A 17,408-nucleotide genomic window follows, 5' to 3' on the forward strand; every position below is an offset into this window, starting at 1 on the left:
ATTATACAGCTTTTATGTCATTCTTTATCTGACTATTTCTCTTGGAAACACACTAGAGGGCAGTGTCATGTCCCTTATACAGCAGAAGGACACGAGACGAGGTCATTAGCCCAATAGATACTGATTTACGCTTTTAGTCAATGTTGAGGTTCAAAGAATGTGAAGAGTTTGTGAACCATTTGCACTTCAATGAATGACTTATTAGTTCATCCTTATAGTAAAGGTGACAGTGACAGCAGTTGTTCACTGATGGAGAAACTGTCTTAAAACTGTCTCACATATTGTGAGGTTGTTCTTTTCCAGAGATTTACGTTTGGATGTTTTACCTATTTTGACATCTATTGATATAAACTTTAAGATGTAAAGAAATGAAGCCGTACCCCTAACTAGCCTGGTCTTATAGACTAGACATAACATACTAAATGTAAATCCGATGCACTCAAGATAGTATGATATGTTACGTCTGGTATGGCTACATAAGACAAATGGTTACTTAAAGCAAAAACGAAAGTAGGGTGGTTGGTCAGGGTGGGGGTATAACATGAATGTCTAGCAACTCAAAGGTTGTGAGTTCAAATCTCATAATGGATATCTTCTCCTGACCGTAACCCTCTAACCTGACTCCTAAACATAACCCTAGCCAGCTAGTTAACTCTAGCCACCTAGTTGGAATTCGCAACATGTCATATGTTTTGCAAATTCGGGAACATATTGTACGTTTTACCAATTCGTAACATAATACACCTTTTTCATTTGTAATATATCATATGAAATGGGTGTTGGACATCCACAAATGAATACATACCATACAAAATGTAACATAACATACTAAATGGAGTATCTCAGATTTACTTAAGGAATAATACGAAATGCTTAGAGACCAGGTTTCCCTAACTGACAGAAGTGGACAAAAACTTTGGAATGCAGAAAGGGGGCTGCCTACAGGGCGGGACTACACTGTAATAGGCTCTGAAGAAATAAATAGGAAGGAAAGATCATTATTTCTTCCCAAACTTAACTACCAAAGGAGAGAGATGATAGCCTGCCGTAATGCTGTTTTTCTTTACCCCTGGGCCTGAGAAACCTTTTAAATCTCTTCAAAAATGTTGGCGCAGACGAGGACCGTAGGCTAAACAACATTCCTGGACGTGCAATTCTCTCCCCTCCAGGTCATGATCAGTTCAATGTATGTGTCCTCTCAGGGCCATACTTCAGCCCATGGCCTCGACAGGACTTCATTGAAAACATATCTAAGGGAAGACTGGGACACAAAGGGGGATGTCATGAAAAAGGTTGTGATCAACGTTGGTGGCATGCGTCATGAAACTTACATGAGCACTCTCAAGAGCTTGCCTGGTACCCGTTTGGCTAAACTGATGGATCATGACCCAAGTGGTGACCTTGAATTCTTCTTCGACAGACATCCAGGTGTTTTCTCCAATGTTCTGAATTATTACAGAACCGGTAAGCTTCACTGTCCAACAGATGTCTGCGGTCCCCTTTTTGAAGAGGAGTTGGCTTTTTGGGAGGTCGACAAGGCGGACGTGGAACCTTGTTGCTGGATAACATTCTGCCAACATAGGGATGCCGAAGTGGCCCTTGCAGCGTTCGGACCATCTGACTCAAAACAGCACCACAATGAAGAGTTTCCAGAGTCATTCGATGTTGAGGACAACCCAGCTAATTCTCAGAGCTGCTGCAAAAGGTGGAAAGCAAAAATGTGGGCTTTATTTGACGACCCGTTCTCATCTAAGGCTGCCAAGGTTTGTATTCTTTATTCTCTCCCAATTAAAAAAAAATGTAGTTTTGATAGGGACTGAATCAGGCTAGTCAGTGTGAGGCTGGGTAATTCCCTCTGGACATTCCTACCAAGCTGTGGAGAAGGTGGTGTGGTAGCAGGCAGGCTCTGTTTACTGCAGTTATAAACCATATGGCTTTTCCATAAACCAAACAGCTCTAATGACTGTGCAGAGCAGGCAGCAGGCATAGATACGGATCACAGCAGTGAAACAGAGTCACTCATTTTGAAGAACAATAAACACTTGCACTGGCTTGGAGATGCACGTGGAAGCAGCTCTGAAAGCCTGAAGCACATCTGATGAACCACACCTCTTTAAAGGCTGTGGTTATGAATGCCTCTGCTCTGCCCCTCTGGAAACCTAATTCTCAAACCTATACATCCAGATTACCTTCTGTGCATGTGTTAATTTGCGTACACATTTCTTTCTTTGTTAATGTAGTCTATATCACTACCTCATATTCTGAGCAGCTGAAATAAGAATCCTGCGGTGATTTGAGCGAACATTCAAGGCCTTTATGAAGGCTACAACCTTCTCTGTCTGCTGTAATGGATATTGCAGTTGCACAAGCAGGACACAGTCCATACATGTTGCATTGGAGTAAAAACAATCTGTGTTTTGTGGGATGCTGTAGGCCAATCTTCGTAGTTGCTGCCATTTCGTTGCCACTTGCCAGAGTTGCTGAAATAGAACACTACTACTTTGGCTGCCTGTCCGCCTCCTGTTTAGCCAATGTTTACAACTATGATTTAAAAAAATAACACTAAATTGCTAATTAGACTATATGTCTGTGTCCTGCTTGTGTTTGATATGCTGCCTAAATAGCTGCATGTAACTCCCCACTTGAGTTATGCCTTGGGGCAAAAAACTATCTGCAAGTTTGTATGAACATGTTGATCATCTTTTGTGTACAACATGTAAATAGCTGCATGTAGCCTAATTCCCCTCCTGAAAAAATAACATGAAAATAACAATAACAATGAAATTGTGCATATGCTTATGCTACCCTGCCACCCACCTGGGGCGGCAGGGTAGCCTAGTGGTTAGAGCATTGGACTAGTAACCAAAAGGTTGCAACTTCAAATCCCTGAGCTGACAAGGTACAAATTTGTCATTCTGCCCCTGAACAGGCAGTTAACCCACTGTTCCTAGACCGTCATTGAAAATAAGAATTTGTTCTTAACTGACTTGCCTGGTTAAATAAAGGTTACATTTTATTTTATTTTAAATAGCCTACTGAGGCATGGAATCCAATAAATAGTTGGAACATGTCAACCATGCCCTTTGTGTACAACATAAGATTTGTGGGCTACACCTGGGGTGTAATCATTTGCCAAACAATAGTTTTTATTGAACAAATTCAGGGAGATCACGCCCCGTTTGTCTGCTTCCGTTTAGGAAAGGTTTTGCAACAGAATCAGCCATATCCATATCTTTAAGCCAGGCACTTCACAAATACAATTTAAAACAACAAATAATAAGATAGAAATAAAAGTAATCACAGACAAAAAGGGCAAAAAAACAACTACTACAAAAGGTAGTAGCATAAATCAAATGTAAAAAATAAGTAAAGGCACACCTGAGGTGTGCAAAAATAAAATAAAAAATCCACTGTTTCTACTACACAGATTCTCTTGTCGGCTGTTCCATAGGCTAGGACTGTAATAATAAAAGCAGCTTCACCAGAATTGAAGCTTCAGGGTGAATCTCAATTCTATGTTCTTCTTACATACGTTTTCCTTTCCTCCTTCTTAAAACAGAGAATATTAGTGTGCAGGAACTTCAGATCTTCTGCTCCAATGCGCTTTGAGAAGGAGATGGGGAGAGAAGATGTGAGGAATTTAAAAATGCAATTGAGATTCACCCTCAGAGTCCCTTGAATGGTTCAGTAATGTAACTCTCATTAGCTCATGTCACTCAAATGAAGGTACTGTGGCTCCATATGAAACAGCAACTATGGGATTGAGTCAGTTCAGGAGACAACAGCCTCATCTCACCAACCAATAGCCTTTTTGATACAATGTATGTCCAACACGCCAATCAAACCTAGAAGACAAATAAATCAGTGTTGTTTGTGTCTTTAATCATTATGAGATGATCCACTCAGAGTCATATGATAACACTTCTTGTCATTTGCAGGTCATTGCATTTGTTTCCCTCTTCTTCGTCCTCCTTTCCATCACAGCTTTCTGTCTGGAGACACATGAGAGCTTCCACACGTTAGAGCAACGCACAGAGCTGGTCAATAATGGGAACCACACAGAAGAGGTGACGTACTATGAGATAGTGACCGAACCTACTCTGACTGTGGTGGAGGGCGTCTGTGTGGTGTGGTTCATATTTGAGTTCCTGGTCCGTTTCACCTGCTGCTCCAACATACTGGTGTTTGTGAAGAACATACTAAACATCATCATTGACTTTGTGGCCATCCTGCCCTTCTTCCTGGATGTGGGGCTGGGTGGGAATGCCCTGGGCTTCCTGCGTGTGCTGAACTTTGTGAGGATCCTGAGGATCTTTAAGCTGATGCGCCACATGGTGGGAGTGCGTGTGTTAGTCTACACACTAAAGGCCAGCGTTCAAGAGTTCTGCCTCCTTGCTGTCTTCTTTGGAATTGGAATGCTAATTTTCAGCACCCTGGAATTCTACGCAGAGCGAGTACATGGTGACCCTGAAGACCCAACTTTGTCTGCGCACACCAATTTTAAGAACATCCCCATAGGCTTCTGGTGGGCGGTGGTTACCATGACAACCCTGGGCTATGGGGACATGTACCCGGAGACCTGTTCCGGCATGGTAATTGGAGCCCTGTGTGCTCTGGCAGGTATTCTGACCATCGCCATGCCTGTCCCAGTCATAGTCAATAACTTCCGCCTGTACTACTCCCTGGCCATGGCCCAACAAAAGCTCCCAAAGAAGAAGAAGAGGCAACACCTGCCCCTGTCTGGAACGCTTAGCCAGCCATCCCCAAGTGGGGAGCAGGTAGAATGATGCCTGTTATCAGGGGAGCGCTCTTGTTCAGGTATTTTATAATATTTGTATATTCATATTTGATTATATTAATATCCCTATTTTTGTTGCTCAGAAAACAAGATAAACTTTTCTCTCTCTTTCCCTCTTAGAGTGAATCCTGGCGTTAGTCTGGCTATGAGACCCTGGATGTAGAGACTGGATCCTGATTGTACCATTACACCGGATTGGGACATTATAGCTATGTTATACCATCAATAACATTATAACATTTTACATTTTAATATCTTTATAGACCATTGCATGGGTAAAGGACAAACAATATTTGTTTGTGTGCATTCAAGGTAGTATGTATTATTCATTTATTCGGATCACCATTAGCTTTTGCAGAAGCAGCAGCTATTTTTCCTGGGGTCCACACAAAAACATAAAACACAGCAAGTAACAAAACACTGATGTACTGGTAGACAAGAACAGTCACACAAATGTAAAATGATACAATATACAGTTAGTATTCCAAACATCAAGAACACCTTCCTAACATTGAGTTGCACCCCCTTTTGCCCTCAGAACAGCCTCAATTTGTCGGGGCGTGGACTTTGTCGGGGAAAGGTGTCGGAAGTGTTCCACAGGGAAGCTGGCCCATGTTAACTTCAATGCTTCCCACAGTTGTGTCAAGTTGGCTGGATGGCCATTGGGTGGTGGATCATTCTTGATACACACGGGAAACTGTTAATTCACAGTTGAGAAACTGAGTGTAAAAAACCCAGCAGCGTTGCAGTTCTTGACACAAACCGCTGCCCCTGGCACCTACTACCATACCCATTCAAAGGCACTTACATTTTTTGTCTTGCCCATTCACCCTCTGAATGGCACACATACACAATCCATGTCTCAATTATCTCAAGGCTTAAAAATCCTTCTCTAACCTTATATACACTGATTAAAGTGGATTTAACAAATTACATCAATAAGTGATCATAGCTTTTACCTGGATTCACCTGGTCATGGAAAGACCAGGGGTTCTTAATGTTCTCTACACTCATTGTACAAACAACACAACTAAAGAATAATGTGTGTATAGATTGTTTGTGTTAGAGTGTGATAGAGTGTGTGGGCATGTGTTTGTATGTGTGTCATTTCACAGTCCCTATTGTGCCATGAGATGTTGTTTTATCCATTTGTTTTATGTAATTTTGCTGTTTGCTTGAGTTATTGGAGATGGGCGGGAGTTCCATGCGATCACGGCTCTGTATAATACCGTGCATTTCCGTGAATTGTTTTGGACATGGGGACTGTGAAGAGACCCCTGGTGGCATGTCTTGTGGGGTATGTATGGGTGTCCGAGCTGTATCTTATCTGATTATGCAACTTTTATACCAGACATAACCCTCCCCATCTTCACAACTTTGTCAAAATGACTTGACCATGATAATTGACCATTGAATGTTACCTAGGAGTTCAGCTTCCTCAACTTGCTCAATGGTCACACCCTTTATGCACAACTCCATTTGAGGTTTAGGTCTTAGAGAATGTTTTGAACCAAATACAATACTTTTGCTGACATGTAGAGTTTTTAATCATATTCAAGTTTCAGTCAAGTAATTTACACTGAACAAAAATATAAACACAACATATGAAGTGTTGGTCCCATGTTTCATGAGCTGAAATGAAAGAGCCCAGACATTTTCCATGAGCACAAAAAGCTTCTTCCTCTCAAATTTTGTGAACAAATTTGTTCACAGTTCGTCCGTTTAGTGAGCATTTCTCCTTTGCCAAGATAATCCATTCACCTGACAGGTGTGGCATATCAAGAAACTGATTAAACAGCATGATCATTACATGGGTTGGGGACAATAATTGGCCACTCTAAAATGTGCAGTTTTGTCACACAACACAATGCCACAGATGTTTTGAGGGAGCGTTAAATTGGCATGCTGACTGCCGGAATGTCCACTGCAGGAATAACCACGCCAGCCCAGGACCTCAACATTGGCTTCTTCACCTGCGGGATCATCTGAGACGATATTCTGAGACTAAAAAATATTCTGATTGGCTGGACCTGGTTGCCAAATGGGTGGGCCTATGCCCTCCCAGGCCCACCCATGGCTTTGCCCCTGCCCAGTCATGTGAAATCCATAGATTAGGGCCTAATTTATTCATTTCAAGTGACTGATTTACTGTAAGAGTAAAATCGTTGAAATTGTTGCATGTGTTAATATTTTGGTTTAGTATAGCTATACTAATTCATTTTACATTAATTGAGCATTGATTTAGACATGTACTTTTCTATATGTGAAACAATGAGTTGAAACAATGCTATTTCTGTCATTTGATCAATACTTGCCTGGTTAATTCTTATTCATGATTTGTTTAGGTGAGAGTGTGAAATCACATTGATATTTGAAACAAAATGGATAATTTATCAGGGGAAATTGAAACACAGATGAAATGCATTATCTTTGATATAAAAACATTACAACTTCTAACAATATTAACACTACAAATTAAAACATTGCAATTATAGTTACTGTATATACTATAGTTTCTACGTTTCTGTTAAGTAATTTTCCAATTATATGTCACAGTTGGGTGAGAGCGTAACATCACCACAATATCTGTCTGTAATAATCATCCGAAATAAAAATGTCTACTGCCTGTGTTCTGATGGGTTAAGCCTGTGTTCACAGCTGTGTCCTCTTGTTGAAGGGTTGTACATTGGCTTCTGAGAAGCCCTTTAGTTCTCTGCCAAAACATCCATTATGAGGGAGGACAGCACCATTTCCTCTTCCAGAATAACAACAGCTGTGTACAGATATTTGTCATCTGTTGGCCTCCAAGGAATTGCTTCACAAATATGTACAAAGGGTGTATTTACATTGCATTGAAATGTGAATTAATTATGATCCTTGTGAACCATGACAATACTTTCCTCTGTGTACAGTATATATTACTTAATGAGAGTGAGGACGTGTGATTGTGTTCTGCTGGGAACATGGTTATGTCCCAATATGGGATATGTTGAGTGTCAAATGATTACGTTTGCGCAATGCTAGGGGACCTTATGTTCCAATTGTAAAGAGAACGGCAGTGTTTCAGGCCATCCAAACTACAAGTATCTTATCTACACATCTAGCTTGTTCTAAAAGTTCAATACAAATCACTTGACATGTTCTTTATGGTTTATTGATATTTTTGGTGATATCCCAAAAAACATTGTTACTCTTTTCACGTGTAGTTTCAATAACGTACAATCGTCATGATGGAAGAGAGAGTTGGTTTTGGTTGGGCCTCCGATTCAATGTTCAACTTGAGCTTGGTAAGTCCCTGCACCCACTTATAAGAAGGAAACTACAAACTCACTAACACACATTCATAGACACAAATACACATACCCACACTCACACACTCATATTATGTTGAGAGTCACTGTAACACTTTAGCTACAAAGGGGCAGTTCCTAACACAAGTAATTTTCCCTACAGAGGTTTTAGACTCCAATCCCGTTGCTGTTACTGCAGCAGATAATATAATAGTACAATGCTTTAACAAAGACTGTACCCACACTAGGGCAAACACTGAGCATACCAACATGCAGAAAACAAAAACATAACAATACTCTTTTGAGATTCAAGTGAAAAAGTGCATTCATATTCACCACATCCAATAGTCATTTCCTCCACATTAACTCTCATCGAAACAGTTCTTCAGTGTTAAGACATTTATATACTTCACAAGTTTTGTCTATCTTTAGAATAATTGGATTATTATCGGGTGTAGAATCTTACAGACGTAAGAATATTTACAGACGTTTAAAATGAGGGATTTTGACTCAAATAAAGCTTGACTAGAACTTCAAGCAAAGACTGGTTGTATATTAACCTACTGCATAGATATGCTTATCCATGTTCTTGTCTGGAGGACCACACCTCTCTACAAGCAGCTGAGAGAGGAACACATGGGAACCAGAGTCCACCCGGCACAGCCTGCACATGTAGCTTCGTCAGAGTTCGACAATACACGTTCTCAAAACGAGGCGTAAGAATATTTACATTAGATTTTGATCACACAAAAGGTTAACATGCTTATCCATGTTCTTGTACCCACCTCTCTACAAGCAGCCCCTCAGAGTGCTGCACATGGGGCGTTCTCAAAACGAGGGGGGCGCATTTCCTTCCTTCCCTGCCATTTCAGATTGTCAAATGTACTTTTTTTTGTTTGTTATGGCAAGAACGGATGGTAAAAGCTTTGCAATCTGTGTGATGAAACTGTAAATACTTGTGGGAAAAGGTCTTGGCAGATATTAAACTAGCACTGTGTGCTAGTCTCTATCTGGTTTTAATACTTCACTTCTGTAAGAGGGTTGAAATTGTCCAACGGAGAACTGTGCTCTTGGTTTAAATTAAGACACACTTACATGCTAAGCATGAAGCACTGCCATTCTGCTCATGAGTATCAGTAAATAGAGATTTGAGGATCAACCATTGGAAGGTTTATATTCCTCAGTAAAATGGAGATTGCTTTACAGTCAGACTTCGATCAGATTTGGTCAAAGCTCCTTAATCATCACATCTGCTGTAATACATTCCAATTTGTGCCTATAAATACTACAGTCTTTCTTGTTCCGATGAATTATTTGTAAGAAGGTTATGTCAATACATTTTTATATGCTTGGTAGTAATTTATTGCAAAGATTTCTCATAATATGAGATCATCAAAAAAGTTTTGTGCTCCTTTTGTACTCTTCATCTGTGCTATTTGTAGTGACTGGACAAGTCCTCTTTCACCGTCTACATCAATAGCAGCACATTATACAGTGCGTTTCTTCCTGGATTTCTGCTCTGAAAGTGATTGTGATCTGTTCATTCTTCTCCATGGTGTATGTACAGGACGTAGTCAACAGGCAGACTCTTTGGTAGAGGTACTGAAGTTTCTAAGACACTAGCTACTGTATGCTTGGCCTGGAGCATCACACTATATAACTCCTACATGATGAACATGGAGAGTATTGGCTTGAAGTAGACAAGATACAGTAGGACACTGACACTAGATGAGACAGTGGTGCTTATGTGAAGAGCCTAGCATGAATGCTAGCAAATAGACAATGAAGACAGTGTCTTTACAGCAGCCTTGCACATAGTCTTTCAAAATATACAGATCCCTTTGGACTGTTGGCATTGTAACCAATGCCAATCAATATTCTTCCTGCCGCTAAACACTTTGCTGAAGCAGGTAGAGCATTGAAACGAAAGAAGGTGTGTCAAGAGCAGTCGTCTGCTCAAGTGCTTCAGTGGCACACTAAATTACAAAGAAACGTTCTACATAAAATCTAGGGAAAGCATAACTACACTCTATCATATGATATAGAGGACTGATATGGAGGACTGCAAAGCTTAAAAGGATTCAAACCTGCCACAAATATATACAGTGCATTCGGAAAATATTCAGAGCCCTTCACTTTTTCCACATTTTGTTACCTTACACCTTCATTTTAAAATGTATTGCATATTTTTTTTCTTCATCAATCTACATACAATACCCCATAATGACAAAGCAAAAACAGGTTTTTAGATATTTTGGCAAATGTATTAAAAATAAAACAGAAATACCACATTTACATAAGTATTCAGACTCTTTACTCAGTACTTTGTTGAAGCACCTTTGGCAGCGATTACAGCCTTGAGTCTTCTTGGGTATGATGCTACAAGCTTGGCCCACCTGTATTTGTGGAGTTTCTCCTATTCTTCTCTGCAGATTCTCTCAAACTCTGTCAGGTTAGATGGGGAGCGTCGCTGCACAGCTATTTTCAGGTCTCTACAGAGATGTTCGCTTGGGTTCAAGTCTGGGCTCTGGCTGGGTCACTCAAGGACATTCAGAGACTTGTCCCGAAACCACTCTTGCGTTGTCTTGGCTGTGAGCTTAGGGTCATTGTCCTGTTGGAAGGTGAACCTTCGCCCCAGCCTAAGGTTTCATCAAGGATCTCTCGGTACTTTGCTCCTTTCATCTTTCCCTCGATCCTGACTAGTCTCCCAGTCCCTGCCACTGAAAAACATTCCACAGCATGATGCTCCCACCATCTTGCTTCACCGTAGAGATGGCGCCAGGCTTCCATCAGACATGACGCTTGGAATTTAGGCTTCTGTCTGACCACTCTACCATAAAGGCCTGATTGATGGAGAACTTTCCAGGACAACCATCTCCACAGAGGAACTCTGGAGCTCTGTCAGAGTGACCATTGGGTACTTGGTCACCTCCCTGCCCAAGGCCCTTCCCTTAGATTGCTCAGTTTGGCCGGGCGGCCAGCTCTAGGAAGAGTCTTGGTGGTTCCAAACTTCTTCAATTTAAGAATGATGGAGGCCACTGTGTTCTTGGGGCCTTCAATGCTGCATACATTTTTTGGTACCCTTCCCCAGATCTGTGCCTCGACACAATCCTGTCTCTGAGCTCTACGGACAATTCCTTTGACTTCATGGCTTGGTATATTCTCTGACATGTACTGTCAACTGTGGGACCTTATATAGACAGGTGTGTGCCTTTCCAAATCATGTCCAATCAATTGAATTTACCACAGGTGGACTCCAATCCAGTTGTAGAAACATCTCAAGGATGACCAATGAAAACAGGATGCACCGGAGCTCAATTTTGAGTCTCATAGCAAAGGGTCTGTTTTTAAAATTTGTAATTCATTTGCAGACATTTATAAAAAACAGTTTTCGCTTTGTCATTATGGGGTATTGTGCATAGAGTGATGAGGACAATAATAGGTTACAGCCTTATTCAAAGGCTGTAACTTAAAATGTGGAAAAAGTCTGAATTCTTTCCGAATGCACTGTATAGATACTCACATTCAGTTTCACTTAATGCCAACGTAAATATGATTTTCTCTACATTCCCCTAAACTGTCTGCAATAAGCAGAGCAGAGCAGAGCATAATAAGAATACTGCTGCCTGGCCTCTAGACCAGAACATACTGCGTGTCCAGCACTGAATACACTCCATTAGGGATAGATACACACCATTGTAATATCTCAGACACCTGACCATGTGGTTCCTTGTCAAAGCAGCCCCTGCTGCGGTAAACTCTAACATCTGGGTCTGTTGGAGAGGGGGAGAGGGGTGTCCTGTGACTAGGGTCACTCATAGCGTGAGGGTGGAGGTTGTTTTGGGCAGCGCTGCAGGTCCCTCTGGTGGTGAGACTCTGTAGGGTTAAATGTGAGTTGGCCTGTAGGAGGGTGATCGTTAGGGGTTCACTAAACACACATGTTCCGTTTGTAAATTATTTTTCAGTGTGGCCCTGACTATCCGTAACTTTAAAAAACAAGAAATGGTGCCGTCTGGCTTGCTTAATATAAGGAATTTGAAATGATTTATACTTTTGATACTTAAGTATATTTGAGCAATTACATGTACTTTTGATACTTAAGAATATTTAAAACCAAATACTTTTAGACTCAAGTAGTATGCACTTTTACTTGAGTCATTTTCTATTAACTAAAGTATCTTTACTTTTACTCAAGTATGACAATTGGGTACTTTTTCCACCACTGATGATACATTTTGTATTGTAGATATGTAGTGGTCGTTTAGTGTTGTAATAATGTGTTGTATGATCTACTGTTTTATCATTTAATTGTTTTGTGTAACTGCCTTAATCTTGTTTGGATCCAAGGAAGGGTAGCTGCTGCCTTGGCAGGAACTAATGGAGATCCTTAATAAATACAAATACAGATACAGAGAAATAGACAGAGGGAATTGGAGCAAGATGAGGTAGCTAAAAGCATTAGTCTGAAAGTGTGCAGTGTCTGCAGCTTTTATATAGCGTCTTCCTCACAGGTGAATTGGTAGTGGAGTTGAATAACCTTCACATTATGTAAAACCTTTTGTCTGCTTGGATGACAGTCTTTACTGTATGTATGCAACATTGCTGTTATTGCTATTACTTTGTATTCAGCCCTGAAAGGACTACAACAATAGAACAAAAAATGAGTCATCCTTAATAATCTCAGAATTTGTGAGTCTTACCTAGTTCCCCACTCTGTCTTGGGTAAAAGTGCTGAATTTGTGTATGAAACTATGATAGAGGAGAATGGGAGAGCCATAGTTGGTTTTAGGGCTGACCTGTGAAGAGCTCCTTCTAGATCTTGTAGGTGTCGAGGACGGGCGTGGTGATGCCTGTCATGGTGCCGATCATACTGCCCAGGCCCAGGTTGATGAGCATGAAGAAGAACGTGAAGGACCAGAAGGGAGAGGCCGGGAAATGAGTCATGGCCTCTGTGAAGGCAATGAAGGCCAAGCCTGTACCCTGCACTGACTGCAAAGAGAGGGATGGATATAGAGAGAAAGAAAAGAGTGGAGGAGAGAGGGAGCAAAAGAGGACCAAGAGATTGTGATAGAGAGAGGGAGAGGGGACCGAAGAGACAAAAAGGAGTTTAATAAGTACAGCATAAGGATGACTAGAAAAGCCTAGTTGGTATGGTGTTGTGAAGATCATATTCAGATCCAGTTGATGATGGATGATGTAGAGCTCACAGACCAGACAAACAGACCCACTGCACCTTGTTGAGCTCATCCTCCAGAACACAAGGGTCCAGGCCCAGCTTGGCGAAGCTGCCTTCCTTCAACGTCTTGATGACACCGTAAATCTCAGTGTAGTCTACGGTGGACAGCTGGGAGAAGTTCACGTGTGGCAGAATGAGGTCATGACTCAGCACGTTAGAGTTCAGGCAGCCAATGATCTTCTCTGCATTTCTGAAGGGACCACCGCGAATCATGTTAGTGCACAAGATGAAACGTACTGCAAAAGTCCTGACTCTGATCACAGAGAGGGCACGATAATAAATGTATGGTGTGAGCAAAGAGTGGTTTCATTCTGGATTAGACATCATACATTTCCTCCACTATCACTAGGGGAGAAGAGGGTAAGTTGAGCCATTTTTTACATTCAGCATCACTCCGTCAAGGGAAATATAGTTTTCTTTCTAACAAAGATACCTATATATATTTTAGAAGGTTGTGAATATTGTTTGTATGTGCCAATTCGTAGGTAAGTTCTGTGCATTTCAGGCTACTAAGCCCATGAATATGGTCTGTGAGATTCTTGATATGTTTAGCAAGCTCAGACTCCATGTCATCAGATAAGACCTTGTGTGCCTCTGCTACTCTGTCACAGCCTCTCTTTTGCACAGGTACAGGTATTGTTTTTTGTTGTTGTCAATGTACCTCTTCAATGTCATTCAGTCAATTTTTTCATCCCTTGCCTCCTGCTCGAATGGACTTCTTCCTTTCTCTCACTTCCTTGGCTGCTCTCTCAAGAACCTCAAGGGGGGGGGGGCGATACCATTGCCCTTTATATGTCTGTATGCACAGGATATGATGATGTCTTCTCTGTAACAATAAAATGCACTTGAGTTCATACGCATGACACATTGCAAAAATACTATCAGTTTTATGCATAAAACTGACCAAATGTAATCATCGTTTGTATGGGGTATGGTGGCCATTGGCTCAACTTACCCCAAGGCAAACATTTTGACTATATTAACCCACACAGCTACAGGGATGCACTTTCATGCTAGGTTTAGGAACTCATATGGTAGCTTATAAAGACCCCAACTGATGTATAAAACAATCTTAAAAATATATACTTTGATTTAGATACAAGCATCATGACACAATAACTTATAACACAATACACTCATTTGACTTTGTGAAAACCAGTTTTCAGTTTTTTGGACCTAACTTGCCTACCACTTTTTCGATGTGGTTTCTTCATTCATACTCTATGAAATTATGACCTCGTCCTAAATATTTGGCCACATGATTCATTTTGTGTATGGTTTCCTAGAAACAAGGGTGGCTCAACTTATCCCTTTGACTCAACTTACCCTACGTCCGATAGGGCAGTTGATTTGAACTCACACTATGACACACTTCACATTCATAAGGTTTGCCTTGAAGCCCAGCACGGCGAACACCACCAGAGTAGCCAGGATGGAGGTGAAAAGGTTTATAAAGGAGACGAGCATGGCGTCAAAGTGGCAGTTGTTGTCTATCTTGTTGTAGCTGGAGAAGGTGAGAAGGTGCAGCAGATAATATAATAGTACAATGCTTTAACAAAGACTGTACCCACACTAGGGCAAACACTGAGCATACCAACATGCAGAAAACAAAAACATAACAATACTCTTTTGAGATTCAAGTGAAAAAGTGCATTCATATTCACCACATCCAATAGTCATTTCCTCCACATTAACTCTCATCGAAACAGTTCTTCAGTGTTAAGACATTTATATACTTCACAAGTTTTGCTCTATCTTTAGAATAATTGGATTATTATCGGGTGTAGAATCTTACAGACGTAAGAATATTTACAGACGTTTAAAGTGAGGGATTTTGACTCAAATAAAGCTTGACTAGAACTTCAAGCAAAGACTGGTTGTATATTAACCTACTGCATAGATATGCTTATCCATGTGTTCTTGTCTGGAGGGCCACGCCTCTCTACAAGCAGCTGAGAGAGGAACACATGGGAACCAGAGTGCTGCACATGTAGCTCGTCAGAGTTCGACAATACACGTTCTCAAAACGAGGCTACATTAGGATCACACAAGGTTAACATACTGTACCCACCCCTCGTCGCACTCCTTTTACACTCCCATAGTCATAGATAAGGTATACCAACTACAAAATAGAGAAACCTCAAATATACAATGAAATATACACAGGATGAAAAAGTACACCCGGTCACGTTTACAGATAAAATCTTAATTAGTATTAAACATTATGCGCACCAACATACACAGATAGGATATTATGCAATAATATAAATGTAGTAATTTAATCATCAACACCATGGCTTTGAACATTGTGATAAAAATACAAATAAAGCAATCCTCTTCATAAAAGAAAGCTAGCTAAAATGGAACCATTTTGACTTCACAGCTATTTGTAATTCAAACGACGATAAGAGTGACAGGCCAAGTGGGCATTTTACTTTATGAAAGTGGGTCACGGTCACGGGGGGGGGGCGACATTTCCTTCCTTCCCTGCCATTTCAGATTGTCAAATGTACTTTTTTTTTTTTGTTTGTTATGGCAAGAACGAATGGTAAAAGCTTTGCAATCTGTGTGATGAAACTGTGTAAATACTTGTGGGAAAAGGTCTTGGCAGATATTAAACTAGCACTGTGTGCTAGTCTCTATCTGGTTTTAATACTTCACTTCTGTAAGAGGGTTGAAATTGTCCAACGGAGAACTGTGCTCTTGGTTTAAATTAAGACACACTTACATACTAAGCATGAAGCACTGCCATTCTGCTCATGAGTATCAGTAAATAGAGATTTGAGGATCAACCATTGGAAGGTTTATATTCCTCAGTAAAATGGAGATTGCTTTACAGTCAGACTTCGATCAGATTTGGTCAAAGCTCCTTAATCATCACATCTGCTGTAATACATTCCAATTTGTGCCTATAAATACTACAGTCTTTCTTGTTCCGATGAATTATTTGTAAGAAGGTTATGTCAATACATTTTTATATGCTTGGTAGTAATTTATTGCAAAGATTTCTCATAATATGAGATCATCAAAAAAGTTTTGTGCTCCTTTTGTACTCTTCATCTGTGCTATTTGTAGTGACTGGACAAGTCCTCTTTCACCGTCTACATCAATAGCAGCACATTATACAGTGCGTTTCTTCCTGGATTTCTGCTCTGAAAGTGATTGTGATCTGTTCATTCTTCTCCATGGTGTATGTACAGGACGTAGTCAACAGGCAGACTCTTTGGTAGAGGTACTGAAGTTTCTAAGACACTAGCTACTGTATGCTTGGCCTGGAGCATCACACTATATAACTCCTACATGATGAACATGGAGAGTATTGGCTTGAAGTAGACAAGATACAGTAGGACACTGACACTAGATGAGACAGTGGTGCTTATGTGAAGAGCCTAGCATGAATGCTAGCAAATAGACAATGAAGACAGTGTCTTTACAGCAGCCTTGCACATAGTCTTTCAAAATATACAGATCCCTTTGGACTGTTGGCATTGTAACCAATGCCAATCAATATTCTTCCTGCCGCTAAACACTTTGCTGAAGCAGGTAGAGCATTGAAACGAAAGAAGGTGTGTCAAGAGCAGTCGTCTGCTCAAGTGCTTCAGTGGCACACTAAATTACAAAGAAACGTTCTACATAAAATCTAGGGAAAGCATAACTACACTCTATCATATGATATAGAGGACTGATATGGAGGACTGCAAAGCTTAAAAGGATTCAAACCTGCCACAAATATATACAGTGCATTCGGAAAATATTCAGAGCCCTTCACTTTTTCCACATTTTGTTACCTTACACCTTCATTTTAAAATGTATTGCATATTTTTTTTCTTCATCAATCTACATACAATACCCCATAATGACAAAGCAAAAACAGGTTTTTAGATATTTTGGCAAATGTATTAAAAATAAAACAGAAATACCACATTTACATAAGTATTCAGACTCTTTACTCAGTACTTTGTTGAAGCACCTTTGGCAGCGATTACAGCCTTGAGTCTTCTTGGGTATGATGCTACAAGCTTGGCACACCTGTATTTGTGGAGTTTCTCCTATTCTTCTCTGCAGATTCTCTCAAACTCTGTCA

General features: G+C 40.5%; 2 protein-coding genes across 2 annotated transcripts; one reads left to right on the forward strand and one right to left on the reverse strand.

The window, feature by feature from the left end:
- Positions 1–996: 996 nt before the first annotated feature.
- LOC112254572 (potassium voltage-gated channel subfamily C member 2) lies at positions 997–6,407 on the forward strand. Its single transcript, XM_024427275.2, has 3 exons — positions 997–1,763; positions 3,939–4,818; positions 4,919–6,407. The coding sequence occupies exons 1-2, from the start codon at positions 1,173–1,175 to the stop codon at positions 4,785–4,787; spliced, it is 1,440 nt and encodes a 479-aa protein (XP_024283043.1). The 5' UTR covers positions 997–1,172; the 3' UTR covers positions 4,788–4,818; positions 4,919–6,407.
- Positions 6,408–12,737: 6,330 nt separating this feature from the next.
- LOC112254574 (sodium-dependent neutral amino acid transporter SLC6A17-like) lies at positions 12,738–15,392 on the reverse strand. Its single transcript, XM_024427276.2, has 3 exons — positions 13,986–15,392; positions 13,322–13,514; positions 12,738–13,077 (listed from the first exon to the last, which is right to left on the reverse strand). The coding sequence occupies exons 1-3, from the start codon at positions 13,997–13,999 to the stop codon at positions 12,901–12,903; spliced, it is 384 nt and encodes a 127-aa protein (XP_024283044.2). The 5' UTR covers positions 14,000–15,392; the 3' UTR covers positions 12,738–12,900.
- Positions 15,393–17,408: the final 2,016 nt, after the last annotated feature.

The sequence above is a fragment of the Oncorhynchus tshawytscha genome, linkage group LG07 (genome assembly GCF_018296145.1).
Source record: "Oncorhynchus tshawytscha isolate Ot180627B linkage group LG07, Otsh_v2.0, whole genome shotgun sequence".
NCBI classification, from domain to species: domain Eukaryota; kingdom Metazoa; phylum Chordata; class Actinopteri; order Salmoniformes; family Salmonidae; genus Oncorhynchus; species Oncorhynchus tshawytscha.